The sequence below is a fragment of the Dermacentor silvarum genome, chromosome 2 (genome assembly GCF_013339745.2).
Source record: "Dermacentor silvarum isolate Dsil-2018 chromosome 2, BIME_Dsil_1.4, whole genome shotgun sequence".
In the NCBI taxonomy this organism is placed as follows: Eukaryota; Metazoa; Arthropoda; class Arachnida; order Ixodida; family Ixodidae; genus Dermacentor; species Dermacentor silvarum.
The window spans coordinates 29878614-29905813 of NC_051155.1; the positions used below are offsets into that span (position 1 = coordinate 29878614).

The window sequence follows — 27200 nt, forward strand, 5'->3', positions numbered from 1 at the left end:
GCATGTCCGTGCGGATCTCGCCGATTGCTTGCTGCTGTTTTAGAGTGCAGCTCCTTGGCACCCATTCCTGCGAAGAGCGTCGGCGTAACCAAGAAAACGAAGGATGAAAGAGCGAATGCGGAATGAAAGATGCAAAGAGGAAAGCGGAGGAGGAGGGTATGGCGAAAGTGTGAAAAGAAAAGCGTAGTGCGGCGATGATGGCTACGAGATAGCACCAGAGTAGCGCGCATCGTCTGGGAAGTCTGTCTGCGCTGGCTGCTCAACGCCTCAAGCGAACACATCTCTCTGTGTGTTCTGTGTACTATGTAGGCAAACAGCAGTGGTGCACGCAAGCTAACGTTTAACATCAACTCACCATTCTCTTACTGGACTAAACGCTGTAGAATTTACACATTCGTCGTCAGTATCACTGCTAATTATTGTCAAAGCAAACAGCATAGACAGCCTCATTTACATCGATTCCCACAGTGCGTGGGATCCGCATATGTTTTTCTTTTGCGAAACCTGGTGACCACTTTTTTGGCTGATGCAGGCGAAAGGGTGCTCGTACAACCCACCTGGCTAAGTACAGTTGGTGTTCCTTCCAAGCTGTCTCCTCCTCGTGTGTTTCGTCGTATAACTTCAAAATACTTTCATAGCAAAAACATGCGTGTATACGAATTGACCAAGCAGACGAACGTTCGTTTCTCTTCTGCAATCGAAACGTTGAGTACACGATCCGGTACACTTGTCCGTGATTGGAAACGTGCAATCTTAGATGGCTTCAAGAATTTACCCCAACAGTTGATTTTACTTAATGTATTCTTTTGCGAGACACTTTAATTTCACTTGGGTTTTGAAATTGTTTTAGTTAATAAATACAGACATTTACGCACTAGATATTTAAATTCCGCACGCTGAGCACACTGGTTGCTTGCAGCGCCCTGCTGGTGGTGTCATAGCAAAAGTTACCATGCTTCTCCCGTTGTTTTGCTATGTGGAAGGCACCCCTTACAAAAATTTCTAGTAACTTTCTATATAACTTTGTTAGAGAAATGTTACTAGAACCTATCAACGGTCTATCAAATTTTTTCATACCGTTTTGAACTTCCTAGATACTTCATAACAACATCCTATAGACTATTGGCCATCGATATTGATATGAAACTTTTTTTACAAACTTTATTTCAACGATGAATTAACATGCTTTCGACATTAAAAGCAGGATTTACTGACCGTCTTCATACTTTTTAGAAACGTTCTTCCAACTTTCTGTTCCTTAACCTAGAAATATCCTACCAACTTTCTGTTCCGTAACCTAGAAACATCCTACCAACTTTGTCCCTTGACCTAGAAACATCCTACCAACTTTCTGTTCCTCGACCTAGCAACAGTATTCCAACTTTCTGTTGCCTATCCTAGAAACATTCTAGCAACTATTTTTGTGTTTCAAACATGCTTGTGACATTTAACGAAATTTTGCCGGCATATTTTGGTGCTGTTCTGATGTAACCTTGAACAAAAGACACCAATCGTTTCAAGAAAACTTACATTTACTTTTCACTTTTAGATACATTAAAACCCGCGAGCGAGCAAGGAGGACAGCGAGTTTTTTATTTCACCGGTCGTTGCATCAAAGTGTCTTGCCGTGTAGCCTAAGGGAAGAGAAAATGCAAGAATAGTTAGTTTAGCCTCATGTATTTGTCAGTGTATCTGGACGGGACAGCACACAGGAGTAATCCACAAGATTTTAACTTCAAATGACCAACGAAAGCAAACATTTCAGTTGCCTGTGTTGTCACACATACTTAGAATAGCGTTGACACGCCTTGGATCTAAAGCCTCTTTTTGGGCGGCGTCCTTGTGAGCGTTGGAACGCCGCCCAAAAAGAGACTTATTCTCCAGCTCTTCTGCTGTGAACAGCACTTTAAGTAGACCCCGGGCAAACCTGGATCCCGAGTTCTTCGCATCCCGTCGCAGTCGTGTGAGCGTACCATCATCAAGGAGAATACCTTCACCAAGGTCCACCTGAAAACAGAAAGCAAATATTAGTTCTGGTTTTTATGCTTCCTAACTAAAATATTTGTTTTTTCACTGCTATAATATTCGACAAATGATCGTCACTTATTTAGATGGTCTACTGTAAGCAGTCGTGCTATGATACATCCACATAAGTGACTTCGCACCAAAAGGTGTGGTTTGTCCTATAGGTCTCTCGCACACTTCCAGTGAGTCAGTATACAATAGAGATTTGATGGCTTCATTTGGCATTGCTGCATCTAGCCTATCTACCTCAGGCACAACTTGCAAAATTGCTGCTCCGTTTCACTCTTCAGAAATGAACAGTGTTGCAGATTTTGACTAATTTATTTCACCTCAGCAGCGAAATTCAGGCATTATGCAGGCTTTGCCACCAACTCATCTTTCGTCCTAATTAGTCATTTTTCATTTGAGGCAGTCCCACTCTATGGTCCACATATTCATTAAAATCAGAACTCCTGCTCCTTGCTTCAGTCCGTTTGCTCATACATCTTCTGTTCTCCCAATCATGCACTTCCGCAGCAGATCTCGCCTTGGTCTTTATAGTATCAACATCAGGGGCATCTCACCATGCTAGTGGCTTGGATGAGCATGATGTCATAGGTGTATGCCAGATGGAGTGTCAGGCTGAAAGTATCTTACAGCCTTCAAAATAATGGTGTTGAATTTGGCTAGGTGATCATTCAGGACTATACAAGTTCTCTGCAACAGTACATTGCACCGCACTGGTTAATGCCAAAAGCATTTTATCCACATACCTGTGCACTTTCTGCATGTGCAGCATCTACTTACAATCACGACATCACAAATGTTCTAGGCTCGTACAGACTAGCAGTTCACATGGCACACTCAGGTGGTTGGCAATAGCCATGCCTGCATGTGCGTGTGTGCATGCAGTACTGCTACAGGTGGATTAGCTTTACAAGTTGTCGATTGGCATGTCATAGAGCACATGCCAATTTCAGACGAGAATGCCTACGTACAAAACAGGCCTATGAGTTGGGTTGTTGAAGCCCAATTTGACAAGTGCTTCGGACACAATTGCTTTCGGCATAGGCCTTTAAATACAGTAAAAGCTCGTTAATTCGACCCTCGTTAATTTGGGAAATCTGTTAATTCGGACACATCCTCCGGTCCCGGCAGGCGTTTGCATTATTTAATGCAATGAAACACTTGTTAATACGGACGTATTTGGCCACACATCGGTTAATTCAGACAACTCTCAGTGCTCGGCGAGCGCGGAGCGATGCAAACGAGCCATAACTAGAGTGTACTCTACCATAATGGCGTGAGCGTCCACCGAAACGAAGCGACGGAGTTCGCATCGCCATAGCCATCAGTGGAAATCGTACGGGAATCGTACGAGCACCGCGTTGGCCACACGCCTTCAAAAATGCGTAGTTGCCATCCGTGATCGCGTTGATAGCGGCCGCAGTTTCATCCACAGCGGTTGCGGCAAAAAGTAGTTTCGTTTTCACTCAGTGTCTGTGCCGTCAGGGAATGGAATACGAACTCTTTGAAAAGAAAAAAAAAGAAAAGTTGTCGCAGTTTCACCTGAAAGGCGAAGCATCAATTGCGATAGCAAATTTGTAGAGAGCTATACGGAGTAATGATATTAGCTTTATCAGCTGTATAAACTTGGACATGCAGCAGCACCGGCAACACGCAGAACTGTTGTTGACGCCGTCGGCGTTTTGCCCGCGTTCGCTCAAAATGCGTGCGGCGTTGGTGACTGTTGCCGGAGCCTCTGATATAAATAGGCACTTGGTGCCGCAGCTAAACGTCGCCTCCCTTCCCTCCCCCCCCTCCCCCACGGCCTCTCGCGCATCGGAAGAAGGCGCGTTTGCTCTACATATATGGTGATTGTAAAGGAGGAAAGAGACGCCTACTTCTGCAGCCCTTCAGCGAGCACGGCGCAGAACGCGCGTTTGTTCTCAGCCGAGCGTTCACTCCCCGAGAAAGCGCGCGCCCCTCGCGCCCTTTCACTCGCACACACAGCGTTTGGCGCGCGGCGACGATTTCATCTCCATTGACGTCATACGGAACCTCACGGCGACGGCGACGCGGACGGCAGAAATCTGCTTTTGAGTGTCCATATAATTGATCGCAATAAAAGAAATTTGAGCCACTCCACGCCGCCGCGCGTTGTTTTCCATCCTTCTCCGCATTGCCAGCCTCGCGAGCCTCTGTCCCGTTGCCCTTCCGCCCCGCCGAACACGAACGGTCCGCGCCCATAGCTCTGTAAGCCACGCCACCCTCCGAAACATGAATGGACCGTGCCAAAACAACGTTAGTGTCCGCCGAAACTAAGCGGCAGAGTTCGAATCGCTGTAGTAATCACTAAAAATCCTACCGGAATGACAACGCCGGAAGGCTTCGTGCCTATTTGTGCCTTTAAAGCTTGCGTTTACCGCCGCACATAGCACCGCGTTGGCCGCGTGCATTCATGACTGCGTAGTCACCATCCATGATCGTCTTGATAGCGGCCGCGACTCCGTCCGCCGCGGTTGCGGCAAACAGTAGTTTCGTTTTGACTCGGTACACACGTCAGCCGTGTGCCTTCATAACTCGGTAGTCGCCATGCATGATCACATCGATATCGACAGCGGTTTCGTCCGCAGTTGCAGCAAACGGTAGTTTCGATTTGACTCTGCGAGCATCGGCCGCGCGCCTTCAGAACCGCAAGGTCGCCGTGCATGATCGCGTTGACAGCGGCCACGGTTGCGGCAAGCAATAGTTTCGTTTTTACTCAGTGCAAAGCTGTCCAGGATGAAGAGAGAGATTGCGGTTGTGAAGAGGAAGAGGCGCACCATCTACATCGCGATGGGCGGCGACCCGGCGACATTGGCGAAAAAATAAACGGGATGTGCGCCCTAGTGAAAAGCGCGTCTAAGATGAACACGCGCGCCGCGGCCGCGATGTGAAGGAAGTAGCGAGACCTTCGCCACTGCGAGGTCTAATCAGTCACGAGATGACGAGAATTGCAGCTTCTGCATTGCGTTTATGCAAAATAGAAACAGAATTTGGTGATTCATACTGCAAATAAGAGCGTGTTGACGTAGTAAGCATTTGTTTATTGTTTTCTTGATACCCTCGATAATTCGACATTCGGTTAATTCGGACATTTTTTTCGGTCCCGTGAAATCCGAATTAACGAGCTTTTACTGTACTAAGGAGAAACATTGAAACAATACAGAACATCATGTTTATCTCTGCGTATATGAAATAAGCCATTTGTACCATACGATTGTGAAACCATAGGGAACGCAAAGTGTGTGGCGATGCCACCAACTTTGATTGCTGTTAGCCACATGCATTGAGCTGTTTATCACTACAGAAGGGTTACAGTCTTACAAAGACTACGTGCAGTTTTACAGGAACTAAACTTAAGAGTACAATGTGGAAGAGTTTGTATTTTACTCAGTCAGTTTGAACTATGGCAAGCAGGCAGCTGAAAAGCACCTTGCTTGAAGCAAATGGCAAATCCTGCAAACCAATAAACTCTTAGTTACAGGACCAATGTGTAAACTAATGTTAAAATTAGGCTGCTACTATCAAGCATGCCAAAGCAGAGGGCTCTTGATTAATACGGTGATGTGATTGGCCGAGAAGATTTTGGGGCAGCTTCTTGGAGCAACCAAAAGTGCGCTTTGGAGCAGAAAAGCGACCTTTTGGAGCATCTCAATGCTTATTCTAAATGGAAAAATTGCCTTTGAGAGAAGCAAGTGAGCTTACAGTAGGAGGAAGCCCAATTTAACGGGAAAAAAGTAAATTTTTACCAAGAATCATTTAGCTCAACATAAAGTTGTGGCGCCAGAACATGAGAATCCCATGCATGATGATGAAGTAATGACGACAACAGTGTAATGCCAATGGCATCATGGCAATAGAATGACAACTGTATTAAGATGATGGTGTGACGAAAAGTAGATGATGAAGCTGGGATGACGATAATACAGCCACTACAGCAATTAGATGGTAGTATGACCACAAACCACTCTAATCTCTGCTTTAGCTTTCCAGTTTGCAGGAGGCTGGGCGATAAAATGACGGGTACTCTAGAAGTGCACATGGAATTGGGAATTTGGGAAACTCGACTATGGAAGAGCTTTAGGAGTGTGCAATGCTCGCTTGCTAAGCTACACCAGCAAAAAAACAGCAATATAGCAGCAGTGAAAGGAAGACAAACAAGCTCAGTAGCCTGTGTGACGAGTTGCCCCCGTTCAGCAAAATTTTCAGCTGTCATGTACCCACCTGACGAAACCACAGGAAAGTCGCATCACAAAAAGGCTTTGCTGTATCAGCAGAACACTTTTCCATAAAGCTTTATTAAGTAAGTTGTGTGCTCTCACCTCCTAAGCGCCATTTCAGCAATGGCCGGAGCCCGCACACTCTAGGCACGTAGTAGCCAGACTCTTGTACCCATGTTTTACTTCCTCCATATGCACACATGATGAGTGCATGTCATAAATGATGTCGCTTGTTAGATGAGTGTTTTTTAAAGTAGCAGAAAACACCTTTTTGAGCAGCTTTGGAGCACATTGTCGAAACTGTAGCAAGATTTGCATTTTGGAGCAGCAATCACACCATTGTTAATATTGACTATAGTTGACGTATACAGTATAGGCACATTTAACGTACACAATATAGGCAAATGGGAGTTTATGCATTTTGCCTCTTCCAAGAAAGCAGTCGCCACAGCCAAGTGTTCTGGCAAGTGGAAAGCATTTTCTTTCATTCTGTGTATGTGTCATGTGAGTGTTACTGCCATGTAGGACCCTGGGCCTCCGTCAAGCTGCTGCGACAGCTTTTTGCCTAGGTTCCCCTCCAGTTCCTTGTTTCTGGTAAATAAAATTGATTTATCAACAGCCTAAAATGTCAGATGAATATATATGTCAGATATATGTCAGATGTCAGATATATATGTTATTGCCCAATGCTCAATGTAGTTTCAAAGTTAGAACAGTCAAAGTTTTAGCAAAAAGGTAAAATAAAAGATGTAGTAGCTGCTCTATGCAGCAGGCTTTCCTAATAAAAGCAAAGCAAGGTGTTATGCAATGTCTTCCATCAAATGAAAAAAAGTTCTGATAAGATAAAACAATACAATCTTAATTTCCATGGGTCAGTTACCCCCACAAGACAATCTGCCCCGAGAAATCTCATTAGCTTCTTACTTTTAACGCTGACACGACTGCGACAGGCTCAGCAGCCTCACCACTGTCAGCTTTGTCAAGAATAAGCTTCAGGCGCTTGACCATCCTTGCGGAGTCTGCAAAAAAAAAAAACTAAGAATAAGTGAATTGTACCTTGGTTGAAGGTGCACTTGTTGATCTGACTACGCTGGCCAATTCTTAATGCGATTCACTTGCTGGTGATAGTGTTCCTAGTGATTACTGCTGCAATGCCACTTTCTACCTCAACAATTTCTGACACTGGCTTTTTAATAATACACTTCATTTCTGTAGACTGAGTAGCATTGTGCCGTTTAATTGGAAATTTCAAGTTGTCTAGCACTGCAGGTAATAACATAAACTCATACTTCAAAAATACAAAAGTTTACAGCTCCATTATACTTGTCACTTTTTACAGACTTCTATATTGCCAGATGATTGGCAAGTGGTTAAGGTGGTTCCGCTACCGAAATCTGGCAATGCCCATTATCTTCTCAACTGGAGGCCAATATGTCTTTAACCAGGATAGCCTGGAAACTTCTAGAACACATTTAGTGAAAGATGCTACATTTTTTAGTTTATTCCTTCCTCCTTGGTCGGATTTATCTGCAGCATTTGCACTGAGCAGAAATTTCGTTTTGATTCTGTGGAAGGCATGCAATGTCACAAACAGTGTTGTCGAGAATGAAAATCGACTCCACTGCAGCTCACGCACGATGGACGACATCGCGATGGACGATTATACTGGTGACAATATAATTGTGGTCTTTTTGGTTGGGAATAACATGTCTACTGTTGAATTTCCCGCGTTCATACTACAAGAAAGAAGAGGACAAGGATCGGACCAGGGAGCGCGTTCTAAGGGACTAGCCTGCCATCTTGGACGTTCTGGGCTCAGGTGGACGCTAATAAACGCCTCTCTGCGTCTCGAGTTTTTGTCGGCTGTTCCGTGTGCCACGTACTCTAACATTTGGTGCCGAAGAACCCGGGAGGCGACAGCCGGGAGCTACCGTCAAGGGACTTCGCTGGTGGCTACCGACTGGAACCACTGCCACGAACCACGGAGGTATACGGATCAGCGGACCGCCATGGATAAGCTCGAGTTGAAGCGAGCCACAAGAAGGGCCCAAAACACCAGGATCATTCAAGAGGCAAGTGCGGTGCTAGAAAACAATGCCGTGACATTGCGACAGATCGACTGTATTTACGAGCGGCTCAAGAAAAATAGCGATGAATTGAAGAAGATTAATGATGAATTAGAAAGCCACATAAGTGAAGAGGCATTCGAGGCGGATTACGCAACCGTAATTGAGTATGAGGACAACACGACCCGCATCTTAGCCGAGCTCCAGAGCAAATGCCGCCAGCAGTCCGAAACCGCTTCATTCTCATCGCCAGTCGATGTTCGCGACATGCCGGTGGCCACGGGGCATTCTGAAAGGCCAGGAGTCAAGTTGCGGAAGCTGGTAATTAATGCTTTCGACGGTGATCTGTGCAAGTGGAACGCGTTCTGGGAGCAATTCGACCAGATCATCAACCAGAACGGAACTCTTACAGCTATCGACAAATTCAACTACCTGAGGTTATTTTTGAAAGGAGACGTGGCGACAGCTATCGCGGGGCTGCCTACCACCGAAGCGTGTTACGTTGACGCCTTGGACATGCTAAAAAGACGTTTCGGGAACAAGAAGTGATTGGAGCAGGAGTATTTCTCAAGGCTTCGAAGGCTCACTCCTGTGCGTTCTTCTAATGAAGTAACAAAACTTCGCAAGTTGTACGACCAGGTGCTCATTAACACGCGGGGACTAGAGGCGCTTGGCGTGAGCAAGTCGTCTTTCTCGTCGATGCTATGCGACGTTCTGCTCAGAGCACTGCCACATGACATTGTCGTAGCGTATCACAGATCTTGCGCTACACAAGCTGCAAGTTCCGCCAATGACAACGTCCAGCAAGCCACGGAGCTAGAGCGTCTGCTGCAGTTCGTCTGTATTGAACTGGAAAGCCTAGAAAAGAGTGACTTTGGGGAGCAAAAAGTATACGACGAGGCGACTCATCCTAGAGACAAGAATCGCCGGTTTGACAGTGCGATCCCAACGTCATCAGTGCTTCATAACCAAGCTTCAAAAACACCTCTGGATACGGGCTGCATTTTCTGCAAGTCAACGCAGAATTTGACGGAGTCTTGCCGTACAGACTTATCGCTGTCAGAGAAGAAAAAACTTCTCGCCGCCGACATGCGGTGCTTTCGATGCACCATTAAAGGCCACCGTGCAAGGGATTGCAGACGGAGAATTGCGTGCTCCGAATGCAGAGGTCGTCATGCGTCTATTATTTGCGACCCAGATAAGCTAAACTGAAAGGCCCATGAAGACGTGAAAGGCAGCAGTACGACTGTATGCGCAGCTACAACTAAGAGCAACGAAAGAAGTGACACTTTGACGTGCGTACTCCTACAGACTTTTCGAGCATGGGCAGTGACAGATTATTCATGCCGTTACATCAGAGGCGTGTTCGACGGAGGAAGTCAACGTACGTTCGTAACAGAAGCTCTCTCAAGGCGGTTAAAGTTGAGGTGTCTTGGCTATAAAACCATAGCAATAAACACACCGAAAAGATTTCACATCGTCGAGCTTCACCTCCGCAGTCAGCATTCTGACGTTGAAGTTGCATTGAGAGCCATCGAGATACCCCACATTTGCCAAGACAGATCAGCCAACACGATGACTTCTTCGTTCGTCACATCATTCAAAGGAACCGGCCACGATATTGCCGATGAACTGATCCATCCATCCATTGAAAAAGAAAACGGAGTAAGTGTACTAATTGGCTCAGACCAGATGTGGGCGGTGATGACAGGTGAACTCTCCAGACCGGGAAACGAGGAAACACTCATCGCTATGAACTCAAAGTTTGGATGGATCTTTCAAGGGAGCACCGAGCACTTGTCAAAGCCAATCAACTCACGAGTCATGAATCTGCAAGCAAGCCAGCCGTCTGCAGAAGATGAGCGGTTGTTGAGTCGGCTGGAGTTGCTCCAGAGGGAAGTCGACAAGCTGACAGCCACAGTGGAGAACCTGTCCAAGCAGCATGATCACTTGCTTGTGGAGAGGGACAGCCAGGCTCGCCAGCTTGCCCTGCTCACTGAAAAACTCAAGGAAAAGGATAAAGATACACAGACTGCCCACTTCACATGCCGAGCTACAGAATCACAGATTGACAAGCTGCAAGACAACCTAAACAGCAAGGATAGTGATGTCGTGAGGCTCACATGTCGAGTGAGAGAGTTGGAAGCAGAAGCTGCATCAGCAGCCGAGTCCACCCGGCTGAAGGAGGAACTTCAGAAGAGCTCTGACATGCGCCCAAGGCTCGTCGAGCAAGTGGAATCGCTTCAGGACCAGCTCGCCAAAGAACAAACTGTCAACAATCAGATTTTTGGGCACTTGAGGCACCTAGAGGAAGATCTTTCTCTGGCACGTACCGAAGCAGCCACGGCTCGCTCCGACGCAACCAGTCTGGAGCGCTTGCTTGCCACATCTCGGGAGCATCGCTGCCAGACAGACATTGCCCTCGAAAGGATCTCTACCGAGACGGAAAACATGAAGCAGGAGGTGCAAGCAGGAGCCACGAGCAGGGCAGCCCAAAATGAAGAGAACAGTTTTCTCAGAAGCAAGCTGTCAGAGTTTGAGCATACAGTGGAGCAACTAAGGCAACAAGTCATCAGTGAGCAATATGCAAGGGTGATTGAAGTCTAAGCAGGAGAAGATGGACACGTTCGCTCTTGCAAGATAAAGCGACAAGACGGCCTCGTCACAAGGGCCATCCAAAGACTGTTTTCGCTTGAACTACAGGCATGATCGCACTTTGCGACCGGGAATGTGTTGAATTTCCCGCGTTCATCCTACAAGAAAGAAGAGGACAAGGATCGGACCAGGGAGCGCGTGAGCGCGTTCGAAGGGACTAGCCTGCCATCTTGGACGTTCTGGGCTCAGGTGGACGCTAATAAACGCCTCTCTGCGTCTCGAGTTTTTGTCGGCTGTTCCGTGTGCCACGTACTCTAACACTACTAAGGTGAAGACATGCGTGCTTGTCGGTGACTGTGACACTATATCTGTACGCAAAGTTAACAAGGTTTAGCATAATTAATACAGTAGAACCCCGCTGTTACGTTCCCGGGTGCTGCGTTTTCCCGGCTGTTACGTCGTTTTCGGCCGGTCCCGGCACAGCTCCCATAGAACCCAATGCATTGGTAACCCCGCTGTTACGTCGCAACAGTGGGACCATTCCCGCATCATACGTTGCGAACTGCCACACCGCGCCGGCCCAAGCGGCCATTTTGACTTTTCATGTCGCTTGGCTTGGTTGCTTGACGATGGCATTGGCCGCCCAAAGTGCTGGGGGCGACATTTATTACGTATTTTCGATTTCCGCCAGCAAAAGTATGGCCTTTGATATCCGCTTTTGCTATCTAAAGATGATGTCTATGACGCGTTGCGGCCCTAAAAGTAGTTTTGGCTCATAGATGTCCAAGGGCGATAACGCCGTCGCCGCGCGCCGTATGCTTTCTTTCGTGCGCGAGACGCAGTCGTCGGCTCCCCTCTCACGCTTTCACTCACACATACAGCATACGACGCACGCTTTCACTCACACATACAGCATACGTCGCCGCGCGCCGTATGCTGTACGTGCGAGTGAAAGCATGCGAGGGAAGCCGCGCGGCCGTATGCTGAATGTGCGAGTGAAAGCGTGCGAGGGAAGCCGCGCGGCCGTATGCTGAATGTGCGAGTGAAAGCGTGCGAGGGAAGCCGCGCGGCTGTATGCTGAATGTGCGAGTGAAAGCGTGCGAGGGGAGCCGACGACTGCGTCTCGCGCGCGAAAGAAAAGCAGGGAGGAAGCGCGCCTCCTTCCGTTGCGCTCGAGGCACCAGCGAGGGAGCAAAGGGGGGGGGGGGGGTAGCGGGCAGCGTTGCGCTCTGGCATCATACTGCGCGGCGGCGCGCGGTCCCGCGGGCCTTATCTTGAAAGCGATCTGCGTGGGGGCAGATTCTACGCAGTGTAGGTGCGTCGGCGGCTCGTGGCTTTGTGCGTGCTGCGTGTTCTCGGCGCTCAGTTTGGGTTGAAGCGATAGACAACGGCACGAAGGTCACTTCGCTCGCTTCTGCAGCGGCGCTTAACTGCGCGTGTCCGCGCTCATCGAGTGTGATGCGTTCATGTTTGTCTGTGGGCACTGACACCATGTTTGTTAATTAGTTAATAACCGAATGTTTACAAATTTATACAGACGATAAAACTAATATTCTTACTTTGTATAGCTCATCGCAATCGATACTTCGGCTGTCGGGCGAAACTACTTTTTGTCGCACGTAAGAATTAAAATAATATTGTGTGCAGTTCAACACTACTCCCATTGCTCAATTTTTCCTGTTTCCTGGCTCTTGCGTTTCCCGGCTCTTACGTTTTTTTTTACGGTCCCGTGAAAAACGTAACAGCGGGGTTCTACTGTACAAGCAATAATTTACCCCAAGGTAGTTTTGTCGTAATGGCAAAAGACGCGTGGCAAGCTTTGATTGTGAGTGTCGAAAAATAACCTGTGCACTTCTAGCGAGCAGCATCACGTTGCAATTTGATCTTTACTTTGCTAAATACTGGAAATTTTTTACAGCATCCATTATTTTAAAAAATTGACGGTTGGAAATACCACAAGTGTAGCGCTTCAACTGGATTACAGACAATAGTGGACATGTTCTCGAAAGATCAGGTAGAGTTCTAGCAATAACACAGCACGCGGCCTTCAACCCAGAGTGATCTTTGTTATGCTCTTGATAGTGGCCACTTACAAAAACTTCAGAGAAGACTCCAGCAACTTTACAGCAATGTTACCCCAACATTTCATCAGACGTGTGCACTTACCAAGACAGTCCTGCGTTTGCTGGAGCTGCACTTTCGTTTTTTGCAGCTCACTTTCAAGGCGCTCAACAGTGGCCTGTAGTTGCTCCACCACGTCATCCTGAAAATGTAGCATGTATAAAAACCAGTGGCATGAAATAAAAACTGCGTATGTTGGCTTCAGGCACTATGTACAATGTTTTTACCATGAACCACAATTTAGAATCCATCAGCATGGCAGATTTTAAATAACAGCTTGCTTAGAACTTGGCTTTGGTTTCTCGCATCACCACAATTGCACAATAAAGAGCAGATGTTTCAGTGAATACATGATTTCTTTGCATTGGATAAGCTATAATCTGTTCTAGAGCCATTCAAACAGCAGCACAAGCAGAAGCGCCAGAGAGAACAATGATTGTTCAGCAAAGCCAAAACTGCCGCAGCCCCTCAGCTATCCACCACTACAAAGCATATGAGTCACTTAGTATGTTACGCTCTTCAAAGGCAAAAATCTCTCTAAAATTTCTCCACTCTGATTGATCAAACCCGCGTCATGTATATATATTAATACAATCTTATTTGAATATATATTCTAACTCGCACCATGCAGAGAATTTGTTGCACAGGCATAACCAAAATGCCTTGCTAAGCGAGTGCAGCAGGTATCAAACCCATGCAGTAAGAGCCACTTGCAAAAAAACAAAATTATATTATAAAACAAAAAGTAACACTAAATCAGTTTGCACTGATAAAGCATTCCTTAAAACTCAAATTTAGTAAATCTTGCAGTCATAGGTTGACTATGAGCATAAAATACCAGTCATTTCAATTTTTGAATTTCATGCTTAACCCCGAACCAGTACATTAGCATGATGCCACGAATTTCGAAGCATCTTTTTGTATTTGGACCATGCTGGCTTAGTACAAATTTAGTATTTAGTACCGACAAACATCTAAATAGGCCATCAAAATCAATGACGTAACGACAAGCTGGTGCAGAAACTTCAAGGTGGTGCAGCCACCAGTGTTTCCTTTATCAGAATTTCTGGCTTACCACTCTTCTCGCAGTAGGCGTGGTGTTTTTTGGCATTCTAGAATGGTAATTTACTAATGCAAGTGATACATTTTCTTTAGTCTCCTTAAAAGAGAGAACATAGCAGTAATTAGACGACACAAAGGGCCAAGCAAGGCAATTGCATGGTGAGAAACTTGAAAGCTTGAGATTGAAAAGAAAGGTTACAGGTAGTGACGCCTCATTTGAAGATCGCATTTTTCACAAGATTAGGTGGAATGCAGTAGACCATTGGTATGATCCCAATCCACAACCACCGCATGTCCAATGCTCTGTGCAAGCTGCTGTTTGATCTGTGACTGTTCACAATTTTCCAACCATGGCTGTGATGCTGCTACTGCCACTCCTTGATAGCAACAGATGACAGGTGGTGTCTTGCACATACGTTACAGGAATAACGGGATTTTGAGTTTTCAAGAAAATTTACCCTGTCCTCGCTCTCACTCGATGGGACGTTGCCACATGCTGCCACACAGTTGTTTCTTTTTTTTTCCATAGAGGCAAGGTTCCCTGCAAGCAAAATAGTGAATCAACTGACCACACGAAATGACCCAGCAAGTGCAAGAAGCATTTTTCAGAAGCGGATGGTTCAGTTTAAAACATCAACTAGCAATGATGTAGAGACGAGCAATTGCCTGACATTTCTGTAGTACAGATAAACTGGATTGTAAACATTGTTATGAAATACTGCAAATTGACCGGACAGCGCTCTTTAAGTTGTCAGCTGCATGTTTGCTAGCTCGGTATTCATTTACTTTCACATAGTCCTGCCTCACACCATAACACACAATAATTACGGGTTCATCCATTAACGAAACAGGTGCAAGTGTGTAGTTAAATATGTTTTATCAACAGGCCCACATTAACATATGCAGTACTTCTGGTCATCACAAGTTTTCTGTGTGTCGTAAGTTCTCATAAGGCAGCATTACAGAGGTAAATCATGTCCTCCAGCAATGTATGTAGGAAAGTACAGGTGCCTCAGTAAGTAAACGGGAAGTGCAAGCGGTCACCAAATGGCATCTACGTGTGCTAGCGGCAGCAGCGTGTACTACAGAGCATGCGCAAAAGAAATCTGCAGTGACGGTGCGATACGCTTTCCACTACTGTCTCATCGACGGCTCAGGTGAGAGCGCTTCTTCCAGCGGTAAACGCTAGGGGAAGTTTCTCCTAGCAGTGTTTCAAGGAAAAACTCCGCGCCGATAAATTTTGCGCCACAGCCCGAGCTTTGTTTCTTGAGGTGTGGGACGATTGCCCTTCTTGGCAATTAACAATCTCTCTTGTCTCTGTGTGGCTGGGAACATCATGGTGGCAGTGCCGCAATTCAGTTATAGTACTTAAGCGTGGTAGCCCCCTACTGCTTCGACTATGTGCGGTTATAAACAAGTTTTATTCAAAAGTGCATTAAAAAAAAGAAAAGGATACGCTTCTTTAAGAGCAGCTTACCATCGATAAGAGGTTGCTACGAGCGCAAAAACTTCCCCTAGCGTCGACCATTGCAACAAGTGCTCCTTCACCTGAGTTATCGATGAGGCAGTGGTCATAAGCAGATCGGATGGTCACCACAGATTTCTTTCCTGCATGCTTTGTAGTACGCGCTGCCACCGCTCACACATTCCGTTTACTTTGTGGGACACTTGCACATCCACAGGTGCCTTGGGAGTGATATGAATTGGAGGTGCCTAATGGGCCACTTTACATGCTCTCCAGTTTCTGTCCTACAAACATGCCAGTGAGTGTGTCTGTTCTCTATGGAATGCCCCAAAGGAACAAAGGATTTCGAAGTACCATATGCTGAAAATTCACAAATTTCACTGCGACAACTATTCACCTTCAAGCACATAAGCCTGTCAGTGTATAATGTAATTTCTGTCATATGCTTGGGAATGCAAGAAAATATATGGAGAAATGTGGAAAAAAATAGAGGCAGTGTCAAGTGACGAGAACTAAGTGGTCTCACATATGATGGCACGTGGTACGTGTTCTCACTGTGCTGTGAAGAAAACTATGTGGTTTTGTGCAATTGTGGTGCGTGTCACCTGTTGCCATTCAGTGCTGCTGTGTATGACAAACCAGCTGGTTCTCACTGGCTTACAAAACTAAGTACAGATGCACATTGCATGGTTATTAGAAATAAATGTGGTACCACTGTCAACATTACACATAACAGTCCAATGATGGGATCACATAATGCTACTGCATTGCAGTTGCTTGAGAAAGTTCTTTTTTTTTTTAAGTTGAAAAAAAAAAACTGCCTAATAACCCCTAAAAAGAATGCAACACGCTGCGATTTACACTACCAGATTCCTGGAAGCACTAACCCCCGTTTTCACAAACCAAACTTATCACGATAAGGCTTACTTACGAAAGGACGAGAAAAGGTTAAGTGTAAGGAAAGAACAAGGTGCGTTTCGAAAACGAACTTTAACGCGCCATAAGTGCGCCTTATGAAAGGCACCCTTTCCTTGTAAAGTGTTTGACCTGGGAGCGAGGCTAGATAATTTTGTGCGACGAAATATTTAGTTTGACAAGATATAAACTGCCTTTATTACAAGAAAGCAATTATGGCGTGCCCACAAGCACCTGTACATAAATAATGTATAACTGCCTGACAAAACGTGGTAAAATGCTCGCTGTTTTTGTTGAGTCCGCCATTTACGTCCGGCCACGTTGATCTAACCCACTCGACGCAGCGCATTTTTTTTTCTTTCCTCTGCACACCGACGTCTCGAGCTCACGTTTTTTTCCTTCCACCGTTGTTTTGTCTTGTTTTTCCTATGATTTATTTTTCTTATATTTAGAAGAAGTCGTGCATTATATTACTTATTTTTTATCAGTCTAATTGTTTAAATAGTTCTAGTGTTTTTTTTAGCTTCTAAAACTCGTTCGGGATGGAGCAGCGTAACATCAACTTTACCGACGAAGAGCGCACCATTCTCATGGATCTGATGGATAGACACCGTGATGTGCTTGAATGCAAAAAAACTGACGCGGTGTCTATCCACGCAAAGAAGAAGACGTGGGAGAAGTTGGCCGACGAGTTCAATAGTTCCCACAACATGCGGCCACGAACGTCGAAGCAGCTGAAGAAATGCTGGGACAACTTGAAGGAAAAGTGGCACCGTGCTAAAGCTGAAGACACGCGTGAACTGTTCCAAACAGGTGAGCTTTATATTATTCCTCATGTGCCGAAATTGCTCCAACTTGCTTCTCGATGAATATATATATAGTTCACAAAATGCACGGGAAAACACGGGAATCGATCGCTGCAGCTGATTTCGAGCGCCGACAACAGCTTGTGCGCGTGCATAGAGAACAGTGGTGAGGACGTAGTAAATTCAACACCAGAAATAATGATGCACTGAACTTGGTTGATTGTAACACGAAGGCAAACAAAGGCATTGGAAGTGCGTGCGCTCGTATGTTTTCCGCGACAGACTTGCACGACCGGCATACTTGCTCTCGTGTTTAGGTTTCTTGAAGGCTGTCAAAGGACGTATTGCTGTTACAGGAACGCTTCGTTATTGGTTTGCAAAGCATGCAAATGGAGTCATTGGCAGACAACTGTCAAGTAGCTTTGCGTGTAGGCTTGTCGTTTGCCGTAACGAAATACCAGGAGCAAGCAAAACTTGTCCAGAGCAGCTCATTATCATGTGCATGGTGCCCTGTGTCTATATTTTGTTTGTGCTGGGCTAGCAGGACCCCAAAATGATTTAAGGCAACTACACGATGTGTGCATATGTCTCTGGCAGTATTTTCGAAGCAGTGGAATGGAAGAGGCATGATTGAAATTTTAGTCATTGTGAAAATTTGTTAACACTGATATTTGCCTCTCAAAGGTGGTGGCACTCTGGCGGAAAGCCAAATGAGCGATTAGTTGCAGAGGGTTGGTGCGGTGGCATCACACATGGCCACACGTCTGGCAAACCCCTTCGACAGTGACCGTACGGGGCCTGGCGTGGAGACCACGCCAGCTGTAGCAGCACTGCTGGCTTCGTCACAGCCGGGACGAAGCACTGATGCAGACGGTGAGTATAAGTTAATCTGGAATATTCGATCTAGGCAAATTATTTTGGAAACCAGATTTGGTAATACAGAAAGGCACCAAACGAGTCATTGCAGGTGGCTAATGAACAACTTGTTCTGTATTCCACATTTTACGCAGCAGTATTGCAAGAAACTAAAGCTACTTTTTAATGTCAGAATGCTGACATTACTTTGGCGCGTCATGCTGATGAGGTTGTGGCAGCACAGAATGGGTTTTATTTTGGTATAATGGACGCTACGAGGAATTGTGCATTCATTGGATGTGTCTTGAAGGCTTCCAAAAATGGTTTTGACAGGTGTGTTTGTGCATTACTTCACTGATTTCATGTCAGTGTTGCAAACCTAAAGTGCTTTTTTTACAGTGGAGTGGTCAGGGCCACCAAACTTGTGTGTGCCCAATGTACGGGGCATATAGGTAAATATGCTCTTGCACTGCGTCCAGAAGAAACGTCCTTATCTTCACTGAACATAGGAAAGGGCCATGCCTTGTGGAGGAAAATGCAAATTGACCATGCAACATCATCTCTTTTGTGTCCTGTACTATCTTAGATAATTGATTAGCTGTGTATGTTCGTGGGTGCATATGCTGTGAAATGTGGTCATGTTTGTATTCCACTTGTCGCCACACGCATGTGGAATAGCAAGTAGACTTGATATCAGGCAGACCTCTCCTATGTTCTTGAATTGCTTTATTTTTCTCATGCAATAGTGCCCATAATTGCCTCTGTATTTTGTGCCATCAGCGAGCAATATACACAGGAAGCCTGCTTGTGATGCAAACAAGTGTCAGCGCAGACACCATTTGTCTAGTTAAATATTTTTTATGGCTCATTGAACAGCATGAGTCCCAATATGAGAGTGAACGGCTCGTATGCAAAAGTTTAAATGCAACCGCGTAGTTATCACTCACCGTTTCATTCAACCTGCTTCAGCTGGAAGCACCAGCAGGCACATGCTGTATTCTTGTCTGCTCATGGGCTTGCATTGTGTCATGCTCTTTAGCACACCCTAATAGCAAGCAGAGTGAAGTATTTTATGCAAAAACATAGCTGCATCCTGCAGCAAGGCAAAACTGTGTATAGCTCACAGTGCATTGGCTGAAGTGGCTAGTAAAAAGTACAAGCATTGTGTAAACGACACTGATATCAACTATGATTCTAACAACTTTGCAGATGCCGACATGCAGTGTGATGACTTGTGGCAATGGGAGTTGTTGAGAATTGCAAGTGACTGCCACAAGTTTGCTACACCCGTGGTTGGAGGCCCGACGACGCAAGAGTGAGGGAGCCGGAAACAGACGAGGGAAGCCCCGCTGGGCTGGCGTCCCAGCCGGCGCCTCGACCCGCAACCTGATCCGTGGCCCGCGTTTTCGGCAGACCGCCTGCTGAGTGGGAATCGCGAGAGGGACGAAAGCGTTGGTGTGGCCTACTGGGGACTTACATTTTGTGTTTTCTTTGCTATTCCTTTTCTCTTCTCTGCTATCTGCCTTTTGTACGATAAACTTAGTCTTGAAGCGAACCCCAACGAGTGAGCATCGTTCCTTCGAGGCTCCTGCGTGCGCGGCCTGCTACGCTGCCGCCCGAAAGAGTCTCACGCAGCAGTTATTATACTATAGTCGCATTCGCGAAGTGACTTCCACAGTGTTCGTCGTAGCCCCATAGTTATTCTACAGGAGTTACCACACACCCAAGATGAAGTGGCCATGGACTATCCAGCGCCACAAAGTGGTGAAGCTGCTCGGCCAGTTAGCAGTAATCATCAAACAACTCAGCCAGCATCACCCCCTGCTGTGGCACCGGTGCCACCAGCCCACCGTGAAAGGCGATTGAATGCTAGCCGGCTGTCCAGTTCAAGGGATGACGCCGTGACGAGCGAGCTCGTTGCTCGGCTTGCTGCCATCGCAAAAGATGCGCAACAAAAGAGGAAAGAGCACTTTCTTCGCATGAAGCTAACTCGTAAGGACCATGAACTTCGCATGCAGCTCGCTCATGATGAGCACAATGACAGATTGCAGAAAAGAGAGGCAGAACATTCACAAGTTATGGAAAACTTGAAAGCAAAAAAGGCCCTTATTGAGCTTAAGATAAAGCTTCTGCAAAAACAAAACGAATGAGGCAGAACAAAAAATGTTTCGTATATGAAAAAAAAGGTGTCTTAATGAAAAATTTTTAAAATATAGGATTTTATGTGCCAAAACCACCATCTGATTATGAGGGAGCCGTAGAGGGGGACTCCGAAAATTTTTACCAACTTGAGGTTCATTAACATGCCCCTATATCTAAGTAGACGAGCAATTTTGCATTCCACCACCATCACAATGAATTAGCTACTGCAGCTTGGATCGAACCTCTGACGTCAAGCTCACCAGCCCAACACCATAGCCACTGAACTACTGCCAGTTTATTTACGTAGTAGTTATGCTCTCTCGTTACCCTCGCAATGTATTTGCAGCGTCAGCGCATGATTTGGTTGAAAAATGGCAATTATAGATGTCAGTGTCATTTTGCTGCCATTCAGAAACAGCTTCATGTGAAGTTCATGGTCATCACGAGTAAACTTCATGCATTTAGGTCCGGTACTTGCTCAATGCGCCATCCGCTCTGCGCGCGGGCGAACAAGGGCAAGGGCGGATGGCTGACTGGACACCTTGAAAAGCGCATGTGAGCATTTTGACGAGACCGTTCCGTGTGCCTTGGCTTGCCAGACTTGTCGAAAAGATCACACGTTTTTCAAGCCGTTTGGCCAGCCATCCACTATCGTCTGCCTGCCTGCGGAAGTCAGATTGAGCAAGCACAGACTCTTGCACGTTTTGTCTGATTCATATCTGTTTAACGCATCTCTTTTACACATTGTTTCTTGCATGTTTTCTAATGATGCTTCAAGAAGAAGCATTGCTCCATGATGTGGAAGCGCCATGTGGCTGTGGATTATGTAAGTGGCAAAATCCTCTGCAACGTAGACCTTGAGGTATACGTCAATTTCAATGCAGCAGAAGGCACCACGTTAAGAAATGTAAAACAAGAATGAGTACTGTTTATTTCATTCTGTGCAAAGCACACTGATAACATTGCTGTTGCAGTATGTGCACACATGTGCAAACAATAATTTTTTTGATACTATTATTAAAAAAATTAAATTATGGGGTTTTACGTGCCAAAACCACGATCTGATTATGAGGCACGCTGTAGTGGGGACTCCAGAAATTTGGACCACCTGGGGATCTTTAACGTGCACCTAAATCTAAGTACATGGGTGTTTTCGTATTTCGCCCCCATCGAAATGCGGCCGCCGTGGCCTTTGATACTATTATTCTGGGAAACACAGGCATGATGTTTGCTACCACCAATTTCAAAGGCTTTGTACACGGTAATCACGTGCAACAATGTTGAATCGATTGAAAAAGACAACTAGCACTGAAACGTGCTGTTGTGAAATTTTAATGACATTGTGCCTGTAAAAAACAAGCAAACGTTAGGTAGCTCCTGCTCCTGCATTCGTAACATTCAGAAGTGCATGACATCCCTTCATGAGAAAGTAGCATATTTAATCGTCATAAATGGTCTTGAATTTGGTGACAGTTGTGCGCAATTAGTGCAGAGTTATATGCTATCAGTGCAGATAGTTGCAAAAGGATACGACAACAAGCAAACCTTAAATTGCTGATGAAAAGCAGTGCACAACTGCCAACTGTGCATATTAGTATATTAATCATTCCGCTACAAAATACTACCTTTACGAAGGTTGTCGCAGTTGAGGTTGTGCTTCACCGTGAGCTTGCCAAATGAGAGGAAGGGCCAAGCACAGTGCGGGCAATCAGTGCTGTTGTGTTGCTCATGCTGCGTATGTATGTGTAACATGCGAGTGTCCGTGGCGCAGCGCCATGTATTTGATAGACAAATCTTTGGGAGGGCTTGAGAAGAGACAATGTTATATGCTTCTTTTAACTGTTTTACTTTTCATTTTTGTTTTTTGGACGAGTTCAATTTCGCTTTAGGTTCATTGAACCTTATGAACCACCCTTATGAAGTTTTTGCTGACCTAGGCAGTGTTACCTGTTTATATTTGTGTCATTTGATGAGCTAAGTGAAATATAAGTACTTGTTGGACTGGTTGGATTCTAGTTAGGGTCGCAAACAAAACTGCGTTGCATTCTGTGTTTCGCTCTAGCGCTTAACCTCTGTACCTGGCGTCCACCAGTTGAAACTGCCTACCTATCTTTTTGTTTGATAAAAAGGAATATAAAGTGCAATACAAAGTTTACATGCATTTATAAACATAATTTGCAATAATACGAGAGCGAGTTCTGAAGCCATTAGAGTCTTGAATTGCCATCTGCGGCTGTCCATTTGGCAAAGTTGGTGTAGGCTGTTGAACACTAGGTGCAGTGTGGGGCTGCACATTCGGAGGGCATGGGTCATGTAGAATTCTGCTAAGGTTGTGAAGCGCCGCACATGCAGTGATTACTATGAGTGAGGTGTCTGTGTCAATTTGCAGCTTCATCTGAAGGCACGGGAACCTCCTCTTCCAAATTCCAAACACACGTTCCACGCTGTTTCTTATTTTTGCTTGTGACTTGTTGTACCTGAAAAAATAACTGCATTATTTCTCTATGCCTTTATGTGTGTTGTTCACAATCTGTGAATACAGTGGTACAGATCAAGGTTAGGAATTGCGTTTGATGTTACATGACGTGTTCTTTTCATTCTTTGTTTTAGACAGATTTCGCTTTCGACTAACATTGCACGTTGGGCTTGTTGGTATGTCATGATGAAGGCAAAAGGCGTAGTGCATCAGAAACGGGACACAAGAAGAAGAACACAGAAAACACACACATTTGGTGCCAAATGTGTGTGTTGTCTGTGTTCTTCTTGTGTGTTTCTGATGCACTACGCCTTTTGCCTTCGGTTTAGAGCTTTTGAAATGAATCGCAAGAACATTCTTGAAAATGAGCAAATAAAAAGTGTTTCAATTCTGTGCTGGCTCTTGTCTAACCTTGCATGTTCAGATATGTTGCTTTGCCTGCAGGAGCTTTTAAGGGTTTCTCAGGACACATTTTCTTCTTCAAAATAATTTCGATATTCTGCAACACTGCTTCATTGAAATTATAAACTATCTTGCCTGTACTCTGGGGTGCCTTGGGCAGGATTCTTGAGAGGAGTCATCAGATATGACCTGCACGCATAGCCCATGTCTCCGAGAAGAATACCGGGGACGGCACCCGTCTCGTACAGCACTCTGGCACGGCTGCTGTCAAAAATTCTGCTGTCGTGGGCAGACCCTGGCCAGCTAGCCACTACATCATAAAATTGTAGGTCGGGCCCCGTGATTCCCTGCAAAATGGCAACTTCGTTAATAAAGGCGATATCCAAAATGCAATTACACAGAGAAAATTCTGTAGAGGTGAACATTTTACCGTGGCAGCACAATGTGAACCGATTGACTGGTTGTAGACTTTTTGTCATAAGTAAAGCTCTACGATAACGCTCATATTAATTGTTCAATATGCAGGAACACACTTGTTGAAACGTCAAGAAACCAGAGTATTAAAATAAAAGTAGATGCTACAATACTTTCGTCATTGTCAAAATGTAGCTCTGTGGTATGGTTATGCAGTCGAATCTCGATTACGAGATCATGACCAATACGAATTTTTGGCAAGTCCTGGCCCAAGTACATTAGCCTACAACGTGCTAAATTTCGGATGTTGGAAACCACTTGTCGCATCTCGGTAGGCGATCGAAGAACCGAGCCGTCGCGTGATCTCTGGCGGTACGTGCGAGCATGTATAATTAAGGAACGTGTGTCACCTTTCACCAAAATGCATGGCGCAGTCTTCTCCGCATAACAACGCAGTATCCCGACAAAGCCGACTTTAGCGATTATAAGCTTGCCGTATTTTCAGGTGTCCTTGCTCTCGTTGCCTTAATCTATCTATTTTTTACGTTCTTGTGTGATACAATTTTCAAGTGACAGAATTTTTTTCTTGCAATGTCCCAAAATACACACATAATCGAGATTATACTGGATCAAGATATAAATATATATAAAAATACGAGGCGCTGCGATTTCACGGGAAGTACGTTTTCCGATGCTGAGCAAGAACTTGCCGGTTCAAGTGGTGGCCGCGGTAGTTGTCGATGAGGAACACGACATAGGTGGAGGTTAAGGTCACCCTCATAGCAAATTCAAAGCTTCGGCAATTGTCGTAGCACAGATGTATGCTGGCGGTGTGAAACCGCGTCGTAAATTAGCGGGCTGATTTACTTGTTGTTACGTCTGTTACATTTACAAAATTGTACTACGAGCTGCATTATGTACCGCTTCTGTTTGCATTTCGGTATCAAACCACCACTGCAATATTTGTAACGAGCACTCACCTGAACATTTATCGAAAAGTATCCTTTCCAGTTGCGGTACACCTCAGCGTGGTCACCACCGGAGCTCTTAATTGGCACATGAGTGCAATCAATACACCCACTCACACCGGGAAACTTGCCTGTTCTATAGAAATCTTGCATTACACCGCTCATTTTGGAAGCGGCGGGAAATTGCACAAGCACAGGAAATAGGCTTCTGGCGATCATAGTCAATACACGTTCGATTACCCGTGACACCGTCGGCTGTGAAACATTCACTAGGTCGCCGGTCACAATTTGGAACGTGCCGGCTCCATAGAAGCGCAGTGTGATGAGCAGCTGCATGAGAGGCGGCACAGGGAACCCACGTCCATCGGTGCTCTCCTGCAGAGGCAGCCTATCGAGCAGCTACTGCACGGTCCTTTTTGTAAATCGATAACGGCACAAAAACTCGTAGTCGTTGTACACTTCCATGGGATTCAAGCGATCCCTGAGCACTCGCCGTGGCGGTGACGCGTATGAAAAGGCTGCCTCTGCGGGAGTTAATTTAGCATTAGTTCCTCAGGACGCTCCAGATAGTTAACGAACTCCGCGAAGTTATCGTCCATCGCCGCCATTTTGTTTGTTTACAAGGGAGCGTTAAGGTAGGACGGAGGCTACCTTAACCAAGCCTTACTTATCACGGCAATAAGTACGAGAAAAGTTCTGCGATAAGTACAAGGTTGGTTCTTGAAACGCGTTAAGGGCTGTTCGCTGACTTAAGTCATAAGTATAAGTTTGGTTTGTGAATACGGCGGTAAGAAATTCATGTTCAGATCTCGACAGTGTAAATAACACAAGCAGCACAGATTCAAAATACGACAATGTGCATGGTCTAGCAATTTGCTTTGGGATCAACGACTGCGCGAAATTTCTGGGGTCCATAGGCCATATCAGGTAGCTCACAAATGACTTACAGGTGGACATCAAGGCATGCATAACTACTCCAACAGACAATATTGTCCTTGCAGCTTAACAACTGCTGTAGCTGCATTTCAAGTTAAATCATACGTAGACTGCATGTAATTTACACAGCAAGCTACAAATAATGGTCCTTTCACAACAATGCAGACAGCTTTGGTGAAGAGTAACTAAATCGTTGTGGCAGCGCGGTCTAGAGAACTATTTCGTACCGCGTGTTACAACTGGCAGCATGTGGCCGCCCTATTCAGACATCTGTCTCAGGCTGGAGGAGGCGCGTTCTCTCTCGAAAATATAGTTCAATGTAAGCCCAAGGCACAACTGTGCTGCAGGTGTCAAAAAAAATGACTTATGTCAATAAAGTATTGTTGTTATTATTATTATTACTACTATTATTATTATTATTAGATGCAAACAGATCACACGTGCACCTTCATGGTGGCCATTAGCTGCACCGACCTTTTAACTTAACTCGTTCACCACCGTGGCCGCAACAAGGTATGCTCTAAAGTTGGCAGCAAAAGGGACGTGCTGCCTGCCACTACAGCGAAATGCACCCATGCGCACTTAAAGGAAAAAAAAAATCGCGCCAATGTATGCGGCGACTACGGAATCGGTGCCGTCTTGACACGTAGAGCACATGTCCTGCTCGCTTTAGCATTTGACAGTACTTACCCACGGCCAAGATTTTGGCTGGTGCCGCTGGCTTTGCTGCGTCCCACTTGATTTCTATGAAGTTGCTCTGGAGCCGCTTCAACGCGCCGCACGGGTCCCGCATAAGTTCCAGCCCTATGCTCGCATCAACAACTGTAGTTATAGGATGAATGTCACACTTTTCTTCATCTTTCCACAAAACCAGAATGTGTTTCATGTTTAAGCTGTGGAACAGTGACTGCAGCCGTGGCAACTGACAAACACGCACTGAAATTAAAAATGGCGCTTACGACACACACCAATCGGATTGGATTGAATCGGATTGAATCTAAAGGCTCATTCACACCGGCGACTTGAGGAGGTCGCGCTACAGCACGGTTAGAGTGTACTAGAATGTGGTCGAGTGGGACGAGCGGCTGGGGCGGCGCATGCTTTGCAGTGAGGCGCCCGACGTGGAAAAATACTGTGGCGGCGCTGCGATCGAACTGGATTGGGCCGCATCAAGGTCGCGCCGTTGGAAACTGCTGGCGATACAGCTCGGCAGGGTCATTCTCACTACTTCGCGCGCTGGTATTTGCGTTCAGATCGCTCAAATGGTGTTCATAATTGCATATGACATGTATTTATGTCTTAAGAATAAATTCCTTTCTTTCTATTTTTTATTTTATTTTATTTTTCAATGCCGCTCGGTAATTGCGCGTGCATTGCGGCCGCAGTGTCGGCTTTCATTCTACTTTGTTATTCTACGGTTCCCTTTGGAGAACAAATGTTTTTCGCGTTCTTCAAGCAGCTTGTATCTCTCGTGCGTACTGTTGCGCATATAGTTTTCCATCAGTAGGTCTTGCGAAAAGCAGATGAAGAAACATATGTAACCTTCTTGATTGCCGCTTCAAACAAGTAAAGCATATCTGCCCCGTCCAGCGCCTGTACTCAGATTTACGGAAGCATTGTTATAGATTTTAAAAAGAAGAAAGAGTAAACTGCAGCGCAACATTCCATTCAAGTTTCCGCGGTCATTTATTGCAGTCGGACCACGATC

The 27200-nt window shown here is 45.6% G+C and overlaps 1 protein-coding gene across 5 annotated transcripts; it reads right to left on the reverse strand.

Annotated features, from left to right (window-relative positions):
• Positions 1 to 1514: 1514 nt before the first annotated feature.
• LOC119441399 (uncharacterized) lies at positions 1515 to 26437 on the reverse strand. 5 transcript variants are annotated; one of them, XR_007465440.1, is made up of 7 exons: positions 26183 to 26437; positions 14572 to 14654; positions 13097 to 13193; positions 7194 to 7288; positions 2589 to 2721; positions 1928 to 2007; positions 1596 to 1634 (listed from the first exon to the last, which is right to left on the reverse strand). XR_007465440.1 is itself a non-coding variant. In XM_049661231.1 (6 exons), the coding sequence occupies exons 1-6, from the start codon at positions 26376 to 26378 to the stop codon at positions 1613 to 1615; spliced, it is 573 nt and encodes a 190-aa protein (XP_049517188.1). In that variant the 5' UTR covers positions 26379 to 26437; the 3' UTR covers positions 1515 to 1612. The 5 variants fall into 5 exon arrangements, 3 of the variants coding, with proteins under 3 accessions (XP_049517188.1, XP_049517187.1, XP_037561949.1); XM_049661231.1 differs by lacking the exon at positions 2589 to 2721 and having other exon boundaries at positions 1515 to 1634; XM_049661230.1 differs by having other exon boundaries at positions 1521 to 2007.
• Between the last annotated feature and the right edge of the window lie 763 nt (positions 26438 to 27200).